At 46.5% G+C, this 18,224-nt stretch overlaps 1 protein-coding gene across 2 annotated transcripts in view; it reads left to right on the forward strand.

Moving 5' to 3' along the window:
- SERPINE2 (serpin family E member 2) overlaps nt 1-17,312 on the forward strand; it is a 49,263-nt gene extending 31,951 nt beyond the window's left edge. For both annotated transcript variants that reach the window (XM_075937561.2, XM_075937560.2), the window contains 5 exons: nt 1,708-1,906; nt 2,040-2,140; nt 13,903-13,989; nt 15,753-15,836; nt 16,629-17,312. In XM_075937561.2, coding sequence (XP_075793676.1) covers nt 1,708-1,906; nt 2,040-2,140; nt 13,903-13,989; nt 15,753-15,836; nt 16,629-16,666 — 509 coding nt within the window. In that variant the 3' untranslated portion in view covers nt 16,667-17,312. The remainder of the gene's footprint in view (nt 1-1,707; nt 1,907-2,039; nt 2,141-13,902; nt 13,990-15,752; nt 15,837-16,628) is intronic.
- Nucleotides 17,313-18,224: the final 912 nt, after the last annotated feature.

An 18,224-nucleotide genomic window follows, 5' to 3' on the forward strand; every position in this document is an offset into this window, starting at 1 on the left:
CGGGCAGCGGACAGCCCAGACGCGTCTGGGCTGTCAGCTGTCCGCGTGCTCTGCGGCTTTGCTCCCCGTCCCCCGGTCTGCAGACCAGGGGGACGGGGAGCAAAGCAGAGCAAAGCCGTGGAGCCTGGGGTTCTTAAGTTGAATCTGTATGCAAGTCAGAACTGGCGTCCAGATTCAGCCGCTGTTGAAACTGATCAGTTTCAGCAGCGGCTGAATCTGGACGACAGTTCCGACTTGCATACAGATTCAACTTAAGAACAAACCTACAGTTCCTATCTTGTACGTAACCCGGGGACTGCCTGTATTTCCTGGAGGAATTGTCCTGGAACATAAAATGTCTTTCATCTTCCTTAGTCTTTTTGACCATTTATTTTCTTTTAACTGTCTCCATATATCATCTTTATTGACCAAGATCTATTCAAGTAGCTAGATTTTTTCCACTTTATTTTCAACTGGCAAACAAGCCTGTTGTGCTTTTCATTAGCCCTATTAGTCTTTTTGCATAGCACTTTGTTTCCTGTCATCCTATTCCATAATTGAACAATCAAGAATTTAGGCTGGTTTTGTTGGTTTCCAAGTGGTATAGAAACCTCTCCCAACAGTAGGCTATTGATGTAAGTATGGTCTTTAACTACAGTAGTTATGGTCTCTAATTACCAGCAGCAGTTAGAATATTGGAACATTTTATTTAGTGTGTAGGCTGAAATCTATTGTATAGGCTACACCATGATCAATTGCAGCAGAAGTTTGCATCATTGGATCTATATCTAGCCAAAATAAACTACCAAAGTAGCATCATGGGTAAAAAATTTCAATGATCCTTTAGAATGTTCCCAGTCTTTTAAAAATAATTGAAAGACCCCTATTGACTTTAGTGGACTTCGGAAGAGACCTCATGTTTCTTTACTCACTCAACGTGGTCTTGCACATTACAGATAGCAAATGGCATGATACAGTCTGTGCAACATGTACTTAAACTGCTGGCAGTCTTTCCCAGAGCAAGATACAAGTTCCTAAGCTCTTCTGCTGCCTTCTGCTCTAGTTGCCGGTTTCCATTACTTTCCTACCTTACTGTTTCCAGGGGAATCTTCTTGGTGAACTGTAGCAATAGTATGTTAGCTCAGTTTAGAAACTACACAAGATTCAATCAGATTTAAAGGTAGATGGTGTGGCAGTTGGCAGTGACTGACAAAGAATGCTTCTGAGCCCCAGAGTATCATGGCCCTTAGAGGAAAAGAGAACCTGTTTTACAAAGAGTCTCTTGATCTCTTTTGGAGGGTTTTTTGTTGTTGTTGCCATCATGCCAAAGTTCCTTACTGTTTCAGTAGCCACTGACAGGACTCTTGAAGCAGCTGGGGTTTACAAAATAGCTATTTATATTTTCAAAGCTATGTCAAAAACCCACAAAGTAATACTCATGTAACTTGTAGAAACTAATCTGAGATGTTACACAGTAGAATTTTTTTTGCTCTTACATTTTGACAGAACAATGCAGAAACACTACTTATATGACAAACATGGAGTCAATATAAGTGAACTGTACTGGAAAGCAGTAACCAAACTCTGTTATCAAGCCTTTACAGTCACCACAGTGTTACAGTGTTGCCAACATTTTTACCGTCTACTGTTTCTGAATATGTAATAGAGGTTGACTGCTCTAGCTATTTGAGAATTATGGCTTCTCTCTCTTTTGATATCTCTCCTTAGGTACAACAAGTACCCCAAATGACTTGTGGTATAACATAATTGAACTTCCTTACCATGGCGAAAGTATCAGTATGTTGATTGCTCTGCCTACAGAAAGCACTACCCCTCTGTCTGCTATCATTCCTCACATCAGCACAAAAACAATACAGAGCTGGATGACAACCATGATACAAAAGAGAGTGCAAGTTATTTTACCCAAGTGAGTACAAATGTCTTCCAGTCTCTTTCCCTCCTCAGTCCCAAAATAAGGAATTATTTTATAGTCCTCCTCAGCACTTAAAGCAACTTTTAAGTAATAATTTTGATCTCTTTATTTTGTATGCTTCAATTAGGTTCACAGCAGTAGCAGAAACAGATTTAAAGGAGCCCCTGAAAGTACTTGGCATTACAGATATGTTTGATCAGTCAAAGGCAAACTTTGCAAAAATAACAAGTAGGTTATCTTGTTTGAATCCTATTCTGTGTTTTATTTGTGTTTTCTAAAAAAAAAAATAGTTTTATTATTGCAATTATTTAAACAAATTGTAGCTTTGAACCTATTCTCACTTGAAAACTTTTCCAGCAAAAGGCAAACTTCTAAATTAACAAGAAAAAAGTACAATCATGTGATATGACTTGTAAGTAGAGATGTGAAGATTTAATCCTTGGGGGTAGAGCAGCTCTCTGCCTGCTGTAGGTGGGGGGCTGCTCCAGCCACCCAGAGGGGGCTCATTGTGGACTGGGGCTACTCCAGCGCAGCCCTGCCTAAGGCTGGCCCAATTAGCCCCTGCTTGTGGTGGGAGAGGGAAGGGGGTGTTCCAGTACAGTGGAGGGCAGAGACCGCTTTAGCAGGACTGGAGCATCCCCCCACTTTAATCTGTTAACCGGTTAAACAATATGTTTGTTTAGTTAGCCAATTGAATGGGATTTTACATCACTACTTGTGAGATGCCAATAAAATGTCATGAGGCATTTTCACAGTAATAGTGTCATTCTTCAATATTCTTCTTTTTGGCTTACTAAAAAAAATAAAAATCCTGTTGAATGAGACCATAATGGAAGATGTAATTGAGGCACTTTTTTTCTTTTAAAATTTGTTTTTGAAGCTTTGCATAAATTGATTTGATAGGAAGAGTATCAGCCAAATGGATAATAATGTGTAAAAATGGAATACTCATTGAACCACATAATTCAACCATAAACATTTTCCTCTTTCTGATAATAGAGCACTGACTTCTAATTTCTCATCAGTTTTCTTTTAGATATTTTGTGTCTGAATTTTATGTTCTTCTTCGAGTGGTTGCTCATGTCCATTCGAAGTAGGTGTGCGCACCGCGTCTTCTGGAGCGTTTTCCCTAGTGGTACCCGTAGCACCGGCAGGGTGCCCTCTGGAGTGGCACCGCCATGGCGGGGCATAAGTACCCCTGCCGGCGCTGCCCCACCTAAGTTCCTTCTTACCGCAGCGACGGTCGTTGGAGCATCTCCGTATCTCCCAGTCTACTTAGTTAGTTAATGGTTCCCGTTGTCACATTCGTTTGTAAATAGTTCTCAGTTAGATAGTTAGGTTCTTTGCTTTGTTCCTTCCCCCTTTGGGGTAAGGAATGCCAGGGCCGCAAGGCTTCAAGACGTGCGCTGACTGCGGGAAGTTTATGCCCAGGGGCGACCCACACGACAGCTGTCTTAAGTGCTTGGGTGAGGCTCTTCTGGCTACTGCCTGTAAGATCTGCAAGTCCTTTAAGCCCCATACCAGAAAAGAAAGGGTTTCCCGCCTGAAACTTCTCCTCATGGAGAGACCGCTTCCGCTGGTGCTGCCGGAACAGCCTGCGGTGCGCAGTGCACCGGCTTCCATGCAGGAGGCTCCTCACCGGCACCGCGCGTTGGTGTCGAGTTCTCAGCACCGGTCGCACTCTCCTCCGACTAAGAGAGTGAAGAAATCCCGGGGAAGGCCCCCTTCGAAGAAGACAACGTCGGTTGGGCACCGCACTATGGGCTCTCCGGTGCGCGTATCGTCCCCTTCGCACCGACGGCGCAGAGGAGGACTAGGTAGTCCTGGTCGCCTGCCTCCACACCGCCCGTCCACGCCGGATACGTTCGAGGTGGAGCAGGACCTTATTAGCCTCACGACCTCTCCTGCATCCTCGGTTGACTCGGAAGGGTCGAGGTCACCATCGTCGGAGGCTCTGCTGGCTACAGCTTCACCCCTGCATGGCCCAGCTTGGCATACTAAAGTGGCTTATGCGTTGGGACCACCCCATGTGGGGTCAGTACCGATCGCTACTTCAGCGCCCTTCTCATCGCCGAGCCGTCGCTCTCAGGGAGTTTCAAGCCATGCGCGAACTGAGCTGCAGTTGAGCTCCTTAACAGCTCCCTGCCTGGCGGTGCTGGTGCCGTATCTGAGTAGCCATGTGGCGTCCACTCAGACCTTTCTCTCCTCCATGGAGGTCACCCAGGAGCCGGTGTCCGTCTCCGTGCCTTCATCTGCACCGGCATCGACGCAGTGGTCTCGTCAGGCACCGGGCTTGGGTATCCCGGTGCCGCAACCGCTGGCCGCAACTCAACCAGCACCGGGCCTGAGCACCCCGGTGCCGCAGCTGCTGGCGACTCAACCGGCACAGAGCCTGGGCACCCTGGTGCCGCAACTGGGTGCCGTAGAACCCTAAGCACCGGGTCTGGGTCCCCCGGTGCCACAACCGTCAGCGAGCCTTCCAACACAGGGCATGGGTCCCTCGGCCCCACAGATAGTGCGGCCATGACGTACTCATGCAGGTAAGCCGAAGTCAATGGCAAGGTTTGCCCCGCTTTCTTCATCGGCTCCACCCTGGCCGGAGTCCGATTATTCCTCGGACTTGGATGCTGCCTCCGTCCGTTCGGGCTCCTCGAGGGCATCCTCGACCCATAGGTCCAGACATAGGAGGGACCACACTCAACAAACGTGGCCTCCGCACCCACAGTGGCCTTTCTGGATCCCCTGGGCCTACCATCAGTGGCAAGGTCAGCTGCCTCCTTCTCTGGGGTCAGGGACTTCGGGGCACCGTTCCCAACCATCAGCGTGCCTGTCCCAAGCCCCTCCCTCCCCTCTCTGGGCACCTCAACCCGATCCAGTGGCACTGCAACTGCCGGCACTGGAGGTGGACCCATCAGGAGCGCAAGCTACCCAGACGGCTCCGCACTTGGCGACGACTGTTCCTGTGCCACTTCAGGAGTCGTTGTCGTCGTCCCCGGATGAGGCACTAGCAGACCCTGCACCGAGTCTGCCGTCAATGGATGCCCGCATGCACCAGGACCTCCTCCGCCGCATGGCTGCCAACTTGGTCGTTCCGGTGGAACTTGTCATCGAGGACACAGATCCAGTGGTGGACATCCTCACGGAAGATGCGCCTACGCGATTGGCCTTACCCCTTAACAAAACGGTGTCGTTATGCGTCGGGGGGCATGGCTCCACGTCTCGGGAATTCCCCCGGATGTGCAGCATACAATTCAGGACTTGCTTTTTGAGGGCAAAGCTCTGTTCTCGGAGCACACTGACTATAGGCTCCATACCCTGAAGGACACTAGGTCCACCCTAAAGTCCTTGGGCATCCACACGCCGGCCCCGCAGCGGCGACAGCTGCCCTATAGGCAGCAGGGAAGGGCGCAGCCCCAGGTCCCCTGTGGGGATTACTGGAGGCGCCGTTCCCGGGCCTTTGGTGGAGGTTCCCGGGCGGCCGCGCACCCTCGGGGCTAGGGGTTGACGTCGTCGCCCCAAGACCGATACCCAGCGTGGAGGTCCTCACGGTCCTTCCCCTCAGGGCAAGCCTCAGTTTTGACACCTCGTTTGAGAGTCCCGTACCAATCTACTGCCCTGGGCCTCCGTTTGGGGCCAGGCTATCCCTTTTTGCCCATGCTTGCGCCATAATAACTTCAGATGCCTGGGTTCTGAACATTGTAAGTGGAGGCTATTCTATCCCATTCCTAGGCCCGCTGCCCTCAAATCCCCCTTCTCCATCTCTAGTAAGGGACACCCCTCACGAACACATCCTCTGTCAGGAGGTGTCTGCGCTCCTCGAAAAAGGAGCGATAGAGGAGGTTCCTCCGCAGCTGTGAGGAAGGGGTTTTTACTCCTGTTATTTTGTTGTCCCCAAACCAAAGGGAGGGGTCCGCCCCATCTTAGACCTCCGAGATCTAAACAAGGCAGTCGTAAAACACAAGTTCAGAATGGTGACCTTGGCATCGGTCATCCCAGTGCTACAATTAGGAGACTGGTACGCGACTCTCGACCTCAAGGACGCGTACTTTCACGTGGCAATCAGACCCAGCAAGAGGAGGTTCCTCAGGTTTATGGTGGGCCAATACCATTTTCAGTTTACGGTGCTCCCCTTTGGTTTATTTACGGCACCGAGGATATTCACGAAATGCATGGCGGTGGTTGCTGCATATCTCCGCAAACAAGGGGTGCACGTGTTTCCGTACCTCGACGACTGGCTGATCCGAGGTTGCTCGTACGGGCAGGTAGAAGCTCACGTGGCACTCACAAGAGCCCTTTTCCTAAGGTTAGGACTCCTGATAAATGTCAAAGTCATCCCTGACTCCCTCGCAACAGATACAATTTGTGGGAGCTCTCCTTGATTCAAGGGTGGCAAGGGCGTTCCTGCCCAAGAGCAGGTTCCTCTCCATAGTGGAGCTGATCTCGGGGCTAACCCGGTCCCCTATAACGACCCCTCGGGTCTGCTCCAGGCTCCTAGGCCATATGGCAGCGTGTACATACACAGTCTGCCATGCCAGATGAGACCCATGCAGGTGTGGTTGGTGAGGGCCTTCACCCAGTCCAGGGGTCTTTGGGACTCGATAATTACAGTGCCCAAAGAAATTCTGGACTCCCTCCTATGGTGGACCCAGGAACCTGTGGTACGCAGTGGGGTCCCTTTCAATACCCCTCCCCCCTCCCTGACGCTGGTCACCGATGCGTCCGACCTGGGCTGGGGAGCGCACCTGGGGCGACACAGAACTCAAGGCCTTTGGTCCCCCTCCGAGCGAGCCCTACACATAAACGTCCAGGAATTGCAGGCGGTGAGGCGAGCCTGCGAAGCCTTCCTGCCAAGGCTCGCCCACCGCTCGATCCTGGTTCGTATGGATAACACAGCGGTGGTCTTTTACCTCAACAAGCAGGGTGGGGCGCAATCACCTCCCCTCTGCAAAGAGGCCCTGCAACTTTGGCATTTGTGTGTCACGCACGGTATCACACCTCAAGCGGAATACCTCCCAGGGTGCAAAAACCTGCTAGCAGACACGCTGAGCAGATCCTTTGGAGCCCACGAGTGGACCCTCAAGGACTCTGCTCTCCGCCAGGTTTTCCGCAGGTGGGGGGTTATCCCCGCCTAGACCTGTTCGCCTCGGCAAGCAATGCCAAATGCAGAACCTACTGCTCCCTGCTGGGGCTGGGGAAATATTCCCTGGGGGATGCACTGACGACCGTGTGGCCAGAGGGCATCCTCTATGCCTTTCCCCCATTTCCCCTAATTTCCAGGGTATTGACCAGGGCAAGGACATTTCGGTCCTCAATCATTCTCATAGCCCCCAGGTGGCCCAGACAGTTCTGGTTCCCCATCCTGGTGGACATGCTTGTCCAGGACCCAATAACACTCACTCTAGTCCGGGATCTGCTAATTCAACCCTGGGGCGAGGGGATCATGGTTCACCCAGATCTCCGGTCTCTCCACCTAACGGCATGGTTTATCCGTGGTTGAACCAACCTGAAAGGGAATGTTCCCAAGAGGTTCAGATGGTCCTCCTCAGTAGCAGGAAACCCTCTATTAGACGGTCGTACGCTGCCAAGTGGCGGCGCTTCTCGTCTTGGGCGTCCCGGAGAGGAGTACACCCGACCTTGGCTCCTATTCCAACTATTCTTGACTACCTTTTTCAGCTTCGGTCTAGTGGCCTATCTTTCTCTTCTATCAAAGTCCATGTGGCATCTCTCTCCGCCTTCCATGTTGGTACGGCAGGAGGCTCTCTTTTTTCTAACCCGGTGGTTAAACGGTTTCTTACTGGCCTGGAAAAGCTGTACCCCTCGGTGAGGGCCCGCTTCCCGCCTGGGATCTTAATGTAGTCCTCCACAGGCTTATGCTACCTCCCTTTGAACTGCTGGCCACGTGTTTCCTGCTGCACCTTTCGTTGAAGGTTGCTTTCACCGTGGCCATTACATCGGCTCGAAGGGTGTCTGAACTAAGGGCGCTAACTGTAGACCCGCCCTACCTTGTTTTTTCCGATAACAATGTAAGGCTACGGCCTCATCCAGCCTTCCTCCCGAAGGTGGTATCACCATTCCACCTGTCCCAGAAGATTTATCTCCTGTTTTTTTTTTTTTCACAAAACCTCACGCCTCCTCTAAGGAGCAGGTTCTCCACTCCCTGGACGCCAAGCGGGTGCTGGCGTTCTACATTGATAGGACCAAGCCATTCCGTAAATCACAACAGTTGTTTATTGCATTTGGGGACAGGGTGAAAGGGTCGCCTATTTCCACACAAAGGCTATCAAGATGGGTGGTGCAGTGCATCACAGAATGCTATCACCTGATTGGTAAAACCCCACCCAGGGTGAAGGCACACTCCACCAGGGCGCAGGTGTCCTCGGTGGCCTTTGGTGCCCAGGTACCGATCACAGAAATTTGCAGGGCAGCTACCTGGTCTTCCCTTCACACGTTTGCAACACACTAACCTCAGCAGGCCAGGGAGGATGCAAGGGTGGGCTTTGCAGTCCTCGAATCTGTGATGTAAATATGTTTCCGCTTGTCTTTGTTCTTAAATGGTGCATTATCAGTGTTGAATTGTTCAAATAAATCAGTTTGTTCACCTCACTTCATGACTCTGGTGGTATGACTGCCCCGACCCCTCCTCCGTGTGGTTAGCTTGGTAGTCACCTACTTCGAATGGACATGAGCTACCACTCGAAGAAAAGAACGGTTGCTTACCTGTAACTGTTGTTCTTCGAGATGTGTTGCTCGTGTCCATTCGACTCCCACCCTACCTCCCCTTCGTCGGAGTGTCCGGCAAGAAGGAACTGAGGTGGGGTAGCGCCGGCAGGGGTACTTATGCCCCGCCATGGCAGCGCCACTCCAGAGGGTGCCCTTCTGGCGCTACGGGTACCGTTAGGGAAAATGCTCCGGAAGATGTGGTGCTTGCGGTGTGCACACCTACTTCAAATGGACATGAGCAACACATCTCGAAGAACAACAGTTACAGGTAAGCAACTGTTCTTTTCCCATTAGGGATGCAAAATCCTATTTAAAATGTTATATTGTTGAACTGGTTAGCTGGCCCATGAGGCTGCAAGCAGGGGCCACTAGAGCAGTCTGCGGTGTGGCAGGTTGCTCCAGCCCAGCCAGGCCTGCCATGTCATGGGCAGCTCTAGCCAGGCTAGGCAGGGCCCACCACAACATGCTATGGGCAGAGCCTGCTGTAGCCTGGAGTTCATTAACTGGTTTCCCTGGTAGGGTGAATGCTTACCAGGTAACCTCTCAACCCTTCACACAAAAATCAACCAAAATAAAAAGACCTTGCTTGTTAATACAACTCTTATATCATTTTGAAAAAAGAGATTAAGTTCCTTTTAGGGTTGTCAAACAAGTACAAAAAATTGTGATTAATCACAAGATTTAAACCAGGGATATGAAAGTGTACACAGTTAAGCAATGAGCATGGGCTCATCGGTTACCCTTCACAGTTATACGCAGTACATACAGGGAGCCAGTTTAAAAGCCAGCTCCCACCATGCAGTAGCTCTGGCTTGCTCCGTCCAACCCCATGCTGCTGCCTCTAATGAGGGAGGGAGGAAGAGGTGGGAGCAGACCGCCACCCGTGTGTAAACATGTAACTGCTGAATATTCCCTAATTAAAACATTACTCTCACTGTTAACAGAATGCCAATTTAAATTATAAAGATTTTTGGATGTTCTTCTATATTTTCAAATATATTGATTACAGTGCAGACTACTTTACCAATATTGTAATCAAAATAATGTACTAAACTAAGAGTTGAAGCATAAGGGGGCAAACTAATATTTACCGTATCTGACACACAAATACTCTTCTGATGTCAGCTACAGCTGTGCCATATGAATGCCTGTTCTCACTTTCAGGTGACATAAATAAGGAGCAGGCAGCATTATCTTCCGTAATTGCAAACAAACTTGTTTGTCTTAGTGAACAAGAAGTAGGATTGACTGGACCTATTGGCACTAAAATTTTATATTGGTTTCTTTGTGTGCAATTATGTAAAAAAAATCTATTTGTAAGTTGTATTTTCATAATAGAGATTGCTCTACTGTACTTGTACGAGACTAACCTAAATACTATTTTTACAGTGCATATATGTTTGTAATTCGAATAATACAAAATGAACAATGCATAATTTGCATTCTGTGTTGAAATGGAAATCAATATATTTGAAAATGTAGAAAAACAAATATTTATAATATATGTTGGTATTCTATTACTGTTTAACAGCTCAATTAAAAGTGGTTAAAACAATTTATTGCAAAATTTAAGTTAATCACGTGAGTTAGATGTAATTGACAGCCCTAGTTCTTTTATTTTATTGGAAGCAAGTTCTATTTTAACAATTTAAGATATTCCAGTTGAATTCAAGTTGCATTCCTGGTTATCTACTGATATAACTTTTGTGTTTAAAAAAATGTTAGATTATAAAAATTTTCAGTTTTATCTTTAAAACAATTAAATAAATCATAGACTCTTATATTAGTAATTATATTATTGGGTTATATTGCTGCATCTTTGGATAAAATATCACCCAGTCACCTATTCTATTTCATTTGTTTTATTAAACTGTGCTCACAAACATAATGCACTTTAGTGAGTGAATTGTGCCACTGATTCCTGCATCACTAAATAAAGCCAGGGCAATAGATCTGATTTTGACATTGTTCATCACTGTATGTATAATATATACACATGTATACACAAATGTCATACCAGACCTGGTTAGTGTGTTATATTTCATTATTCGCAGCCTTTCTGTGCTTTGGCCAATGTATGTTAACAAATAGCAACATTTGTGCCTGTATTAATACTCCTCATTTTAGTAACTAATATACTAACTTTATATAAGAAGCAGTCATGCAGAAGACCCAGTAGTTAACTTTCACATTTAGGATATTGTTTATTTTCTCTGCTTGGTGTCCTCCAGTGTACCAGATTTGCTGGTCAGATCCAGCAGTTGCATTTTAACAAAAGAACAAAGTCCTCATGCCTTCAGCTTAGGGTAACCAGATGTCCTGTCATTAAAGGGATAATCCCATATTTAAGCCTTCCTGTAGGTGAACCTACATTTTTTTTTTAATGGGCAAATTGTCCTGTATTTTGTTTCACTTCCTTCCCATCAATACTGGTGGGTCGTACTACTAGCGAGATCCTTCCTCACCAGCCACATGCCCAACAGCGGTGAGTGGGGTGGTCCAGTTGTTGATGATGGGGGTGAGTGTGCAAGGCTGGTGACTGGGCAAAGCTATAGCCAGCAGGCTCCCCCTGGCCTACCCTGTTTCCAGCCCACACTGGCTGATTGCAGCAGTGGCTGGTGAGTGTGAGCAGGTGGTGGCTGATTACATCCATCATTCCTTTACATGCTTCTCCTCCCACTGTCCTCTCTCTGCTGTACCTGTTCATGTCCCTTTAGCCCCGCTGCTCCTCCATATTCCCCCTGAGAGGGTGTCTCCCCACTCCTGGTGCTGTGCAGAGAACCAGCCCCTAGTTAGATCATTCAGCTCTCCAACAACCTGACTGGCAGGATCCTTTGTTCCCTCAATGCTTCTAGCTGGGCAGGCACCCAAGGAAAGCTCAAGACTCTCTAGCCTGGGGCACTGGCCAACAGGTGCCAAGCCCTGTGTGTGCCAAAGCTGTACACAGCACTGGCATGGGGAAGCTTCTCCATCCCTTAGCTAAGCTCTGGAGTTGTGGGAGGAAGCTGTTTCCAGCCTGTTTGCACCTCCCCCCTGCAAGTCCCCAGGCAGGGATGCTTAGCACCTTCTACACATGCTGCTCCTCCACCCTAAGTACTTCCCCAGGGAGTGTGGGGCTGGTCTCTCCTGTAGGCTCTCTCCCATGCTGAGCCACCTCTCTAGCCAGGTTTGCTGAAACCCCCACAACCAGGCTCCCTGAGCTCTGGTGCTCAATGCATCCTAAGGACGTAACTTCTGCCTGCCTGCCTGCACCATAGCCAGGGGACAGGAGGTGGCCGGATTATGTTGGTGGCAAGAAGCTGCTTGGAGCTGTTAGCTGCCTTTCTACACAGTGTGGGCAGAAGGGGACAAGCAAGGGAGAGTGGAGTGAGAGGGAATAGATGACATTTGGAAAAACATGATACAGATCATCCCTATCTTCCTCCCCCCTCCTCCCCACTCCTCTTTCAGCTGTAAGCAGCTCCCATCACACAGTGCTGCTTGCCACATTCTAGTGGGAACCCTGAAATAAATCTGGGGAGGGAGCCTGTGACCCTGCAAGTCCTCTTCAGGTTGCCTTGAGAAAATGCGATGCCAGGTTCCAGGAGAAGCAAGTCTGTCCATACCAGGGGCCCAGATAGGCATGGAAGGTGAAGAGCGCTGGGCAGGTTGGTAAGAGACATGTAGGGGAGTGTGAGCATATCATCTCTCCCCATGAGAACCTTACACACACGAGGGTAAATAAAAAGAAATACTGAGTAGCTTGAGTCTTTTTAACAGGTACTCAGTTAATTTGAATGTTTTTACTAATAGTTCTGATTGCCATTGAACTTACTTGACTAAGAGTATCTGAGAGATAGCCGTGTTAGTCTGAATCTGCAAAAGCGAATTCTACAACCCACCCTCAACAATGATCCTTCACTTTCACAGGCCTTGGGAGGCAGGCCAGTCCTCGCCCACAGACAACCCGCCAACCTGAAGCATATTCTCACCAGCAACTATACACCGCACCACAGTAACTCTAACTCAGGAACCTATCCATGCAACAAACCTCGGTGCCAACTCTGCCCACATATATACACCAGCAACACCATCACAGGACCTAACCAGATCAGCCATACGACTGTCACTGGTTCATTCTCCTGCACATCTACTAACGTAAAATATGCCATCATGTGCCAACAGTGCCCCTCTGCTATATACATTGGCCAAACTGGACAGTCCCTATGTAAAAGAATAAATGGACACATCAGATATTAGGAATGGCAATAAACAAAAACCTGTAGGGGAACACTTCAATCTCCCTGGACACACAATTGCAGATCTAAAGGTAGCCATCCTTTAGCAAAAAAACTTCAGGACCAGACTTCAAAGAGAAACTGCTGAGCTACAGTTCATCTTCAAGTTTGACACAATCAATTCAGGATTAAACAAAGACTGTGAATGGCTAGCTAACTAAAAAGCAGCTTCTCCTCTTTTGCTAGTCATACCTCCAGATCAGCTACTAGAAGTGGGCCTAACCCTCCCTGATTGGATCCACCTTGTCATCTCTAGCCTGATTCTGGCCTGCATATTTATACCTGCCTCTGAAAATTTCCACTACATGCATCTGACGAAGTGGATCTTTGCTCACGAAAGCTTATGCTCCAACACTTTGGTTAGTCTATAAGGCTACATCTAGACTACATGCCTCTTTTGCCAGAGGCATGTAGATGAGGCTACCAGGCATAGGAAAATGAAGCGGCGATTTAAATAATCAACGCTTCATTTAAATTTACATGGCTGCTGCGCTGAGCCGATCAGCTGTTTGTCTGCTCAGCGTGGTAGTCTGGACGCGCGGGTGTTGACCTCAAAGGCATTTGTCGACCACCCAGGTATGCCTCCTGGGATGACAAACAGCTGATTGGCTCAGCGCGGCAGCCATGTAAATTTAAATGAAGCGGCGATTATTTAAATCGCCGCTTCATTTTCCTATGCCTGGTAGTCTCATCTACATGCCTCTGGCGACAGAGGCATGTAGTCTAGACGTAGCCTAAGGTGCCACAGGACTCCTCGCCACTTTTGACTAAGTGTAATTTTATCAGAGGTTCTGTATTCAGCATAGGAAAATATGGTCACCCTACTCCAGCGTGATTTCAGTCTTTGCAAGAATTGCAGCAGCCTTCTCGTGCTCTGCTACACTGTTGGTCTGCCATCTACAAAAACTTTCTGCTCTGGAGAGTTTTATGTACAGTATAAGTAATGCATAGTTGCATGTTAATACAACAGCTATTCTTGTTTTTGCCACACAGGAACGGAAAGCCTTCATGTATCTCATATTTTGCAAAAAGCAAAAATTGAAGTTAGTGAAGATGGAACCAAAGCTTCTGCAGCAACAAGTAAGCTGTTTTTTCTGTGTTTTTAATTTAATCCTTAATTACTAGTAACACAAAAATATTGTATTTTATTTGAAATAAGAAACCTTTTGAGATCATACCAATTGAAAAGCACTTACTCAGAAAAGAATACAAAATCAAGTGAAATTTACCATTGGTTTTCTAGCACTTAAGATTTATTTTTTAAAAGAAGTTTTAATTTCAGGCCAATACAGGTGTAGTAAAACTTGACTTCTAGAATGCCTCTTTGTGCTGTTCCACTGGAACAGATTTATACAACATGCCTCTAAGATAGAGTTTCTTAAAGCCTCGAGGTAGTCAAGAGTTGTGCTGCGGAGAGAACAGGAAAAATTCTGCTCCCCTGCCGAGCCCATAGATAGCTCCCGCTGTGGCTGTGTCGTCCCCCCTCCCCCAGCCCACAGGATGGCTCCTGTCCCATGGGGCCTCCGGTGCTACGCAGCCTCCCCCTTCTTCTCCACGTGTGCAGGTGGCAGCTTTTATAGTGGCCATTGCTGCTGTGAGAAGGAGCCTCTCCCAGACCTCGGCATTTTAAAACTGTTTCCTAGGGGGAACTTGGCTCAGGCTCTGCCGCCCCCCATCACCTGGGGTGCACTTGGGCTCTGCTGTCCCCTCCCCTGCCTGTGGCGTACTCAAACTCTGCTGCCACTCCCTCGGGGCACGCTTGGGCTCTGCTGCCTCCCATGCACTGCTGTGCTCTCTCCCCTGTGCCCCTCCCCAGCCTGCTGGGAAAATGGCAGAGTTTAATCTGGCGGGGATGGTCGGGGTTTCTACTCTGCTCCTCCTCCTCCTCCTCTTCCCCCCCCCCCCACACCCTGCCCTGTTGTCAGCAGGAAGCCTGGCCTGGTGGTGCAGCTGTGCTGGGTTCCCTGCTGCATGGGTGGTGGGGAGGGGGGACTGAGCTCTCCACACACCTGCACCCAAACCTCCCTCACTCCCCTCCCCCTGCCAAGACCCCGCATTCCCAGCTTGCTCTGACATCCTGCCCCAAGTCCCCTCCGGCACCCTTCCTCCTGGCCAGACAACCTGACCCGAGACGCTTCTCTGCTCTCCCTCCTAGCCAGACACATGACCTTATTTAGCATTTGTTTATTATTATCCTTACTTTTTTTGTGGTCTATGTTTTCAGACTGTTGTTAAGGCAGTCTTCTTGGGTGGGGTCATAGTGCATTTCGACTCCCAGGTTCGGTGTTCGTTTTTTGCGGGGTTGGAGGGGGGGCGGTTTTGACAAAAAAATTCTTGATGTTCCCCCATTTAAAAAAAATTGTTTGGTATTCCTCAGTCTTAAAAAGTTTAAGAAACACTGCTGTAAGAGTGTTTTGGTTTTTTTTTTTTTATCTGAGGAAGTGGGTCTGGCCCACGAAAGCTCATCATCTAATAAACCATCTTGTTAGTCTTTAAAGTGCTACATTGTCCTGCATTTTGCTGTAAGAGGACAGCTGGGTTTTCCTGTAGGGGAACAATCTTGGGTTTTAATTTTATTAGTTTTTCCAGGTTTTTAATGGAGTGTGTGGTTCTACTGAGCAATATAAGAAGACTTATTTGTAATACATAGCATTGGATATGGTGACCACATATGGCTGACCCACGCTGTCACTGGTGATATAGAACAGTTAGCTGATGCATGGTAGTGTAGGTGCAAGCAAATATTTAATACAAATCATATGGATTCTATATTGTGATAATGTTTAACTTAATTTTCCATTCTCTCTTCTCTTCGTTTTCTCTTCTTTCACTTTCTTTGGAAGCTGCAATTTTAATAGCCAGGTCCTCCCCTCCTTGGTTTATAGTAGATAGACCATTTGTATTTTTCATTCGGCACAATCCTACAGGTAAGCAATGTTATGTTACTTTGCATGCAAAATGAGGGCATACAATATAATGGCTAGATGCAAACTAATTTATAGGTGAGAAAGCTTGAAGCTGTCCAGTAGGTGTTGCAGAAACAAATACAAAATATGCTGCATTGTACTCTTAACTCTGCTTAAAATAAACCAGAACTGGAAAGCCTACTGCATAGGAGATCAGATTAGATCAGGGCTTCTCAATTTTGGAAGCCCCGTGGGCCACAATGATACTCAGAGCACATGCTGAGGACCGTGACTGAAGTGTAGTTGCATAAATATGCAAATAGATTCTTTCACATTGACTGGCATAAATACAATGATTAAGGCAAGATTACACAAAACACAGGCCCCATTTAAGTCAGTTCTGCTGATATTAATAAAATGCAATATTTACCTAATTTCTACCCATATGACAGCACTTTTAATGAGCAATGACAGTCCAGGAATCTAAGTACTAAAACGCATATCAACAGAACACCATTATATTGATTTTTTTGTTTTGGCTTCCACCCATGTGTTGAACCCCATGTAAATCCAAACTGTACCGTGGGACACAAGAAAATGGGCTGCGTGTTGAGTACCCTTGGACTAGATTATCATGATGGTCCTTTCTGATTGAACCAAACAAAAGCAAAGCAGGCTCATGGAGCAAGCTCGAGCCTTTTTACACAGATTTATTTTACCTCATTCTGTAAATGTTAAGTGTTTTTCAGTGAATGCTCTACAATACTTAAACTGTATACATGTAGTAATATTGGTATTCATTTTATCCCTCAGGTGCAGTCTTGTTTATGGGACAAATAAACAAACCTTGAGTATGGAGAAGGTTTTCCTTACAAAGCAGAGACTCATTTGATACATCCTTGCTAGTTCCGTTAAATATTTTTGTACACTACTCTTTGACTTCACTCAAACTAGTTTTTAGCCAGTTATGACTAGATTTTGAAAAAGGGGAGTCAATGTAGTTCTGTTTTTGTGAGAATACAAACTGAAAACTACGATACCTTTTCAAAATGTCTAAAAATTTCTTTGAACTACTGAATGGTTGTCTATGCTAACAAACTTACTGAGCTTTTTCTGTCTGTTCTAAGAATTTTATGTATAGCTTAAAAGGGTTTAAACAAGAGCATGACTAAACAAATCATTCCTGTCAGCATTGATTTTTCTGTGGAAAAAATGTGTTTGGTTTTGTAAATGTCCCTTCAATACTACTTTTGCCCTTGAATGGCTTGATGATTGGGTATCTTTTGTAGCACTAGATGAAAAGCTCTAGTAGTTTATTTTATATAATGCATGTACCACTGAGCTAAAGTTTTAAAGAACTAATGTCTTGATACATTTGCATTGACATCTTATTTTACTGTAATGTAAACTTGTTGTTAGTATACACTTTGTATTGGATTTAAATTTTATATTTGTTTTTGTACAAAGGAAAAATAAAGTGCATTATGAACAGTCAAAGATGCCAAGGTATCACAGTGATGTGCTAGTGAGTATTTGTGGACAGGACTCCTAGGAGCAACTTGTTTAAAGTTCTACCACCAAATTTAAAGGAAAGTTTGGTTGATTTCTCCAGCTGGATGGAGCTAAGTCTCTCTCTGCAATCTGCTAAATCAGTCTTGTCATGGGTGACTTATCCTTAGGATTTCAACGTGTTTGTAGAGCAAATATTTTGTCTTTGCAGTGCCCCAAGTTGCATCTAATAGCTGCATAGCAGGTGGTTTCAGAAATGTACCTGAGGATGACATCTCGACTGCTCTCTTACAAGTCCTTTACCACACTTCAAGGGATGCAAGTTAAACAATAGAAGTATTATCAACCCACTGAGGATATTGTTTAGGAACAGAGTGGACCAACAAACTTTTCTAAAGAACACTTGATAGGTTTGCTTATCACTGAGTGTTGCCTGCCTAGTTTGAGAGTATTTCAGTGTAATTAGTTGAAGGTGGGGCTGGAAATATGGAAAGAGCAGATTCCTGAGCACCTTGCATCACTTCTACGTAAGCATATGTATCCCTGTTTTGGAGTATGATCTGGAGCAAGGCAACAGTGACTCTGTGTAAATAAAATACTTCCATTCTGTTTTAGTGGAGTCCTACTTACATTCTGTACTGGTATAGCTATCTGCATAAAATGCAGGGTGAAGAAATTGGGCCTACGATGTTTATCACAAGCTTAAGTCCATTTAATATGTTAACTTACTAGTAGGAGAAAATGACAGTATCTCATAACAAGCACATCAGAATATGTCCAGGATTTAAATTTGCACCAGTATGAGATCGGGACTGGGTGTCATTAAAATAGGCTTATGTGCAATAGCAAGAATAAAAAAAATCAGATCATTTATGTCTAGAAAATGGTGGTGATTTTTCA

The sequence above is a fragment of the Pelodiscus sinensis genome, chromosome 10 (assembly GCF_052426305.1).
Source record: "Pelodiscus sinensis isolate ZL-2025 chromosome 10, ASM5242630v1, whole genome shotgun sequence".
NCBI classification, from domain to species: domain Eukaryota; kingdom Metazoa; phylum Chordata; order Testudines; family Trionychidae; genus Pelodiscus; species Pelodiscus sinensis.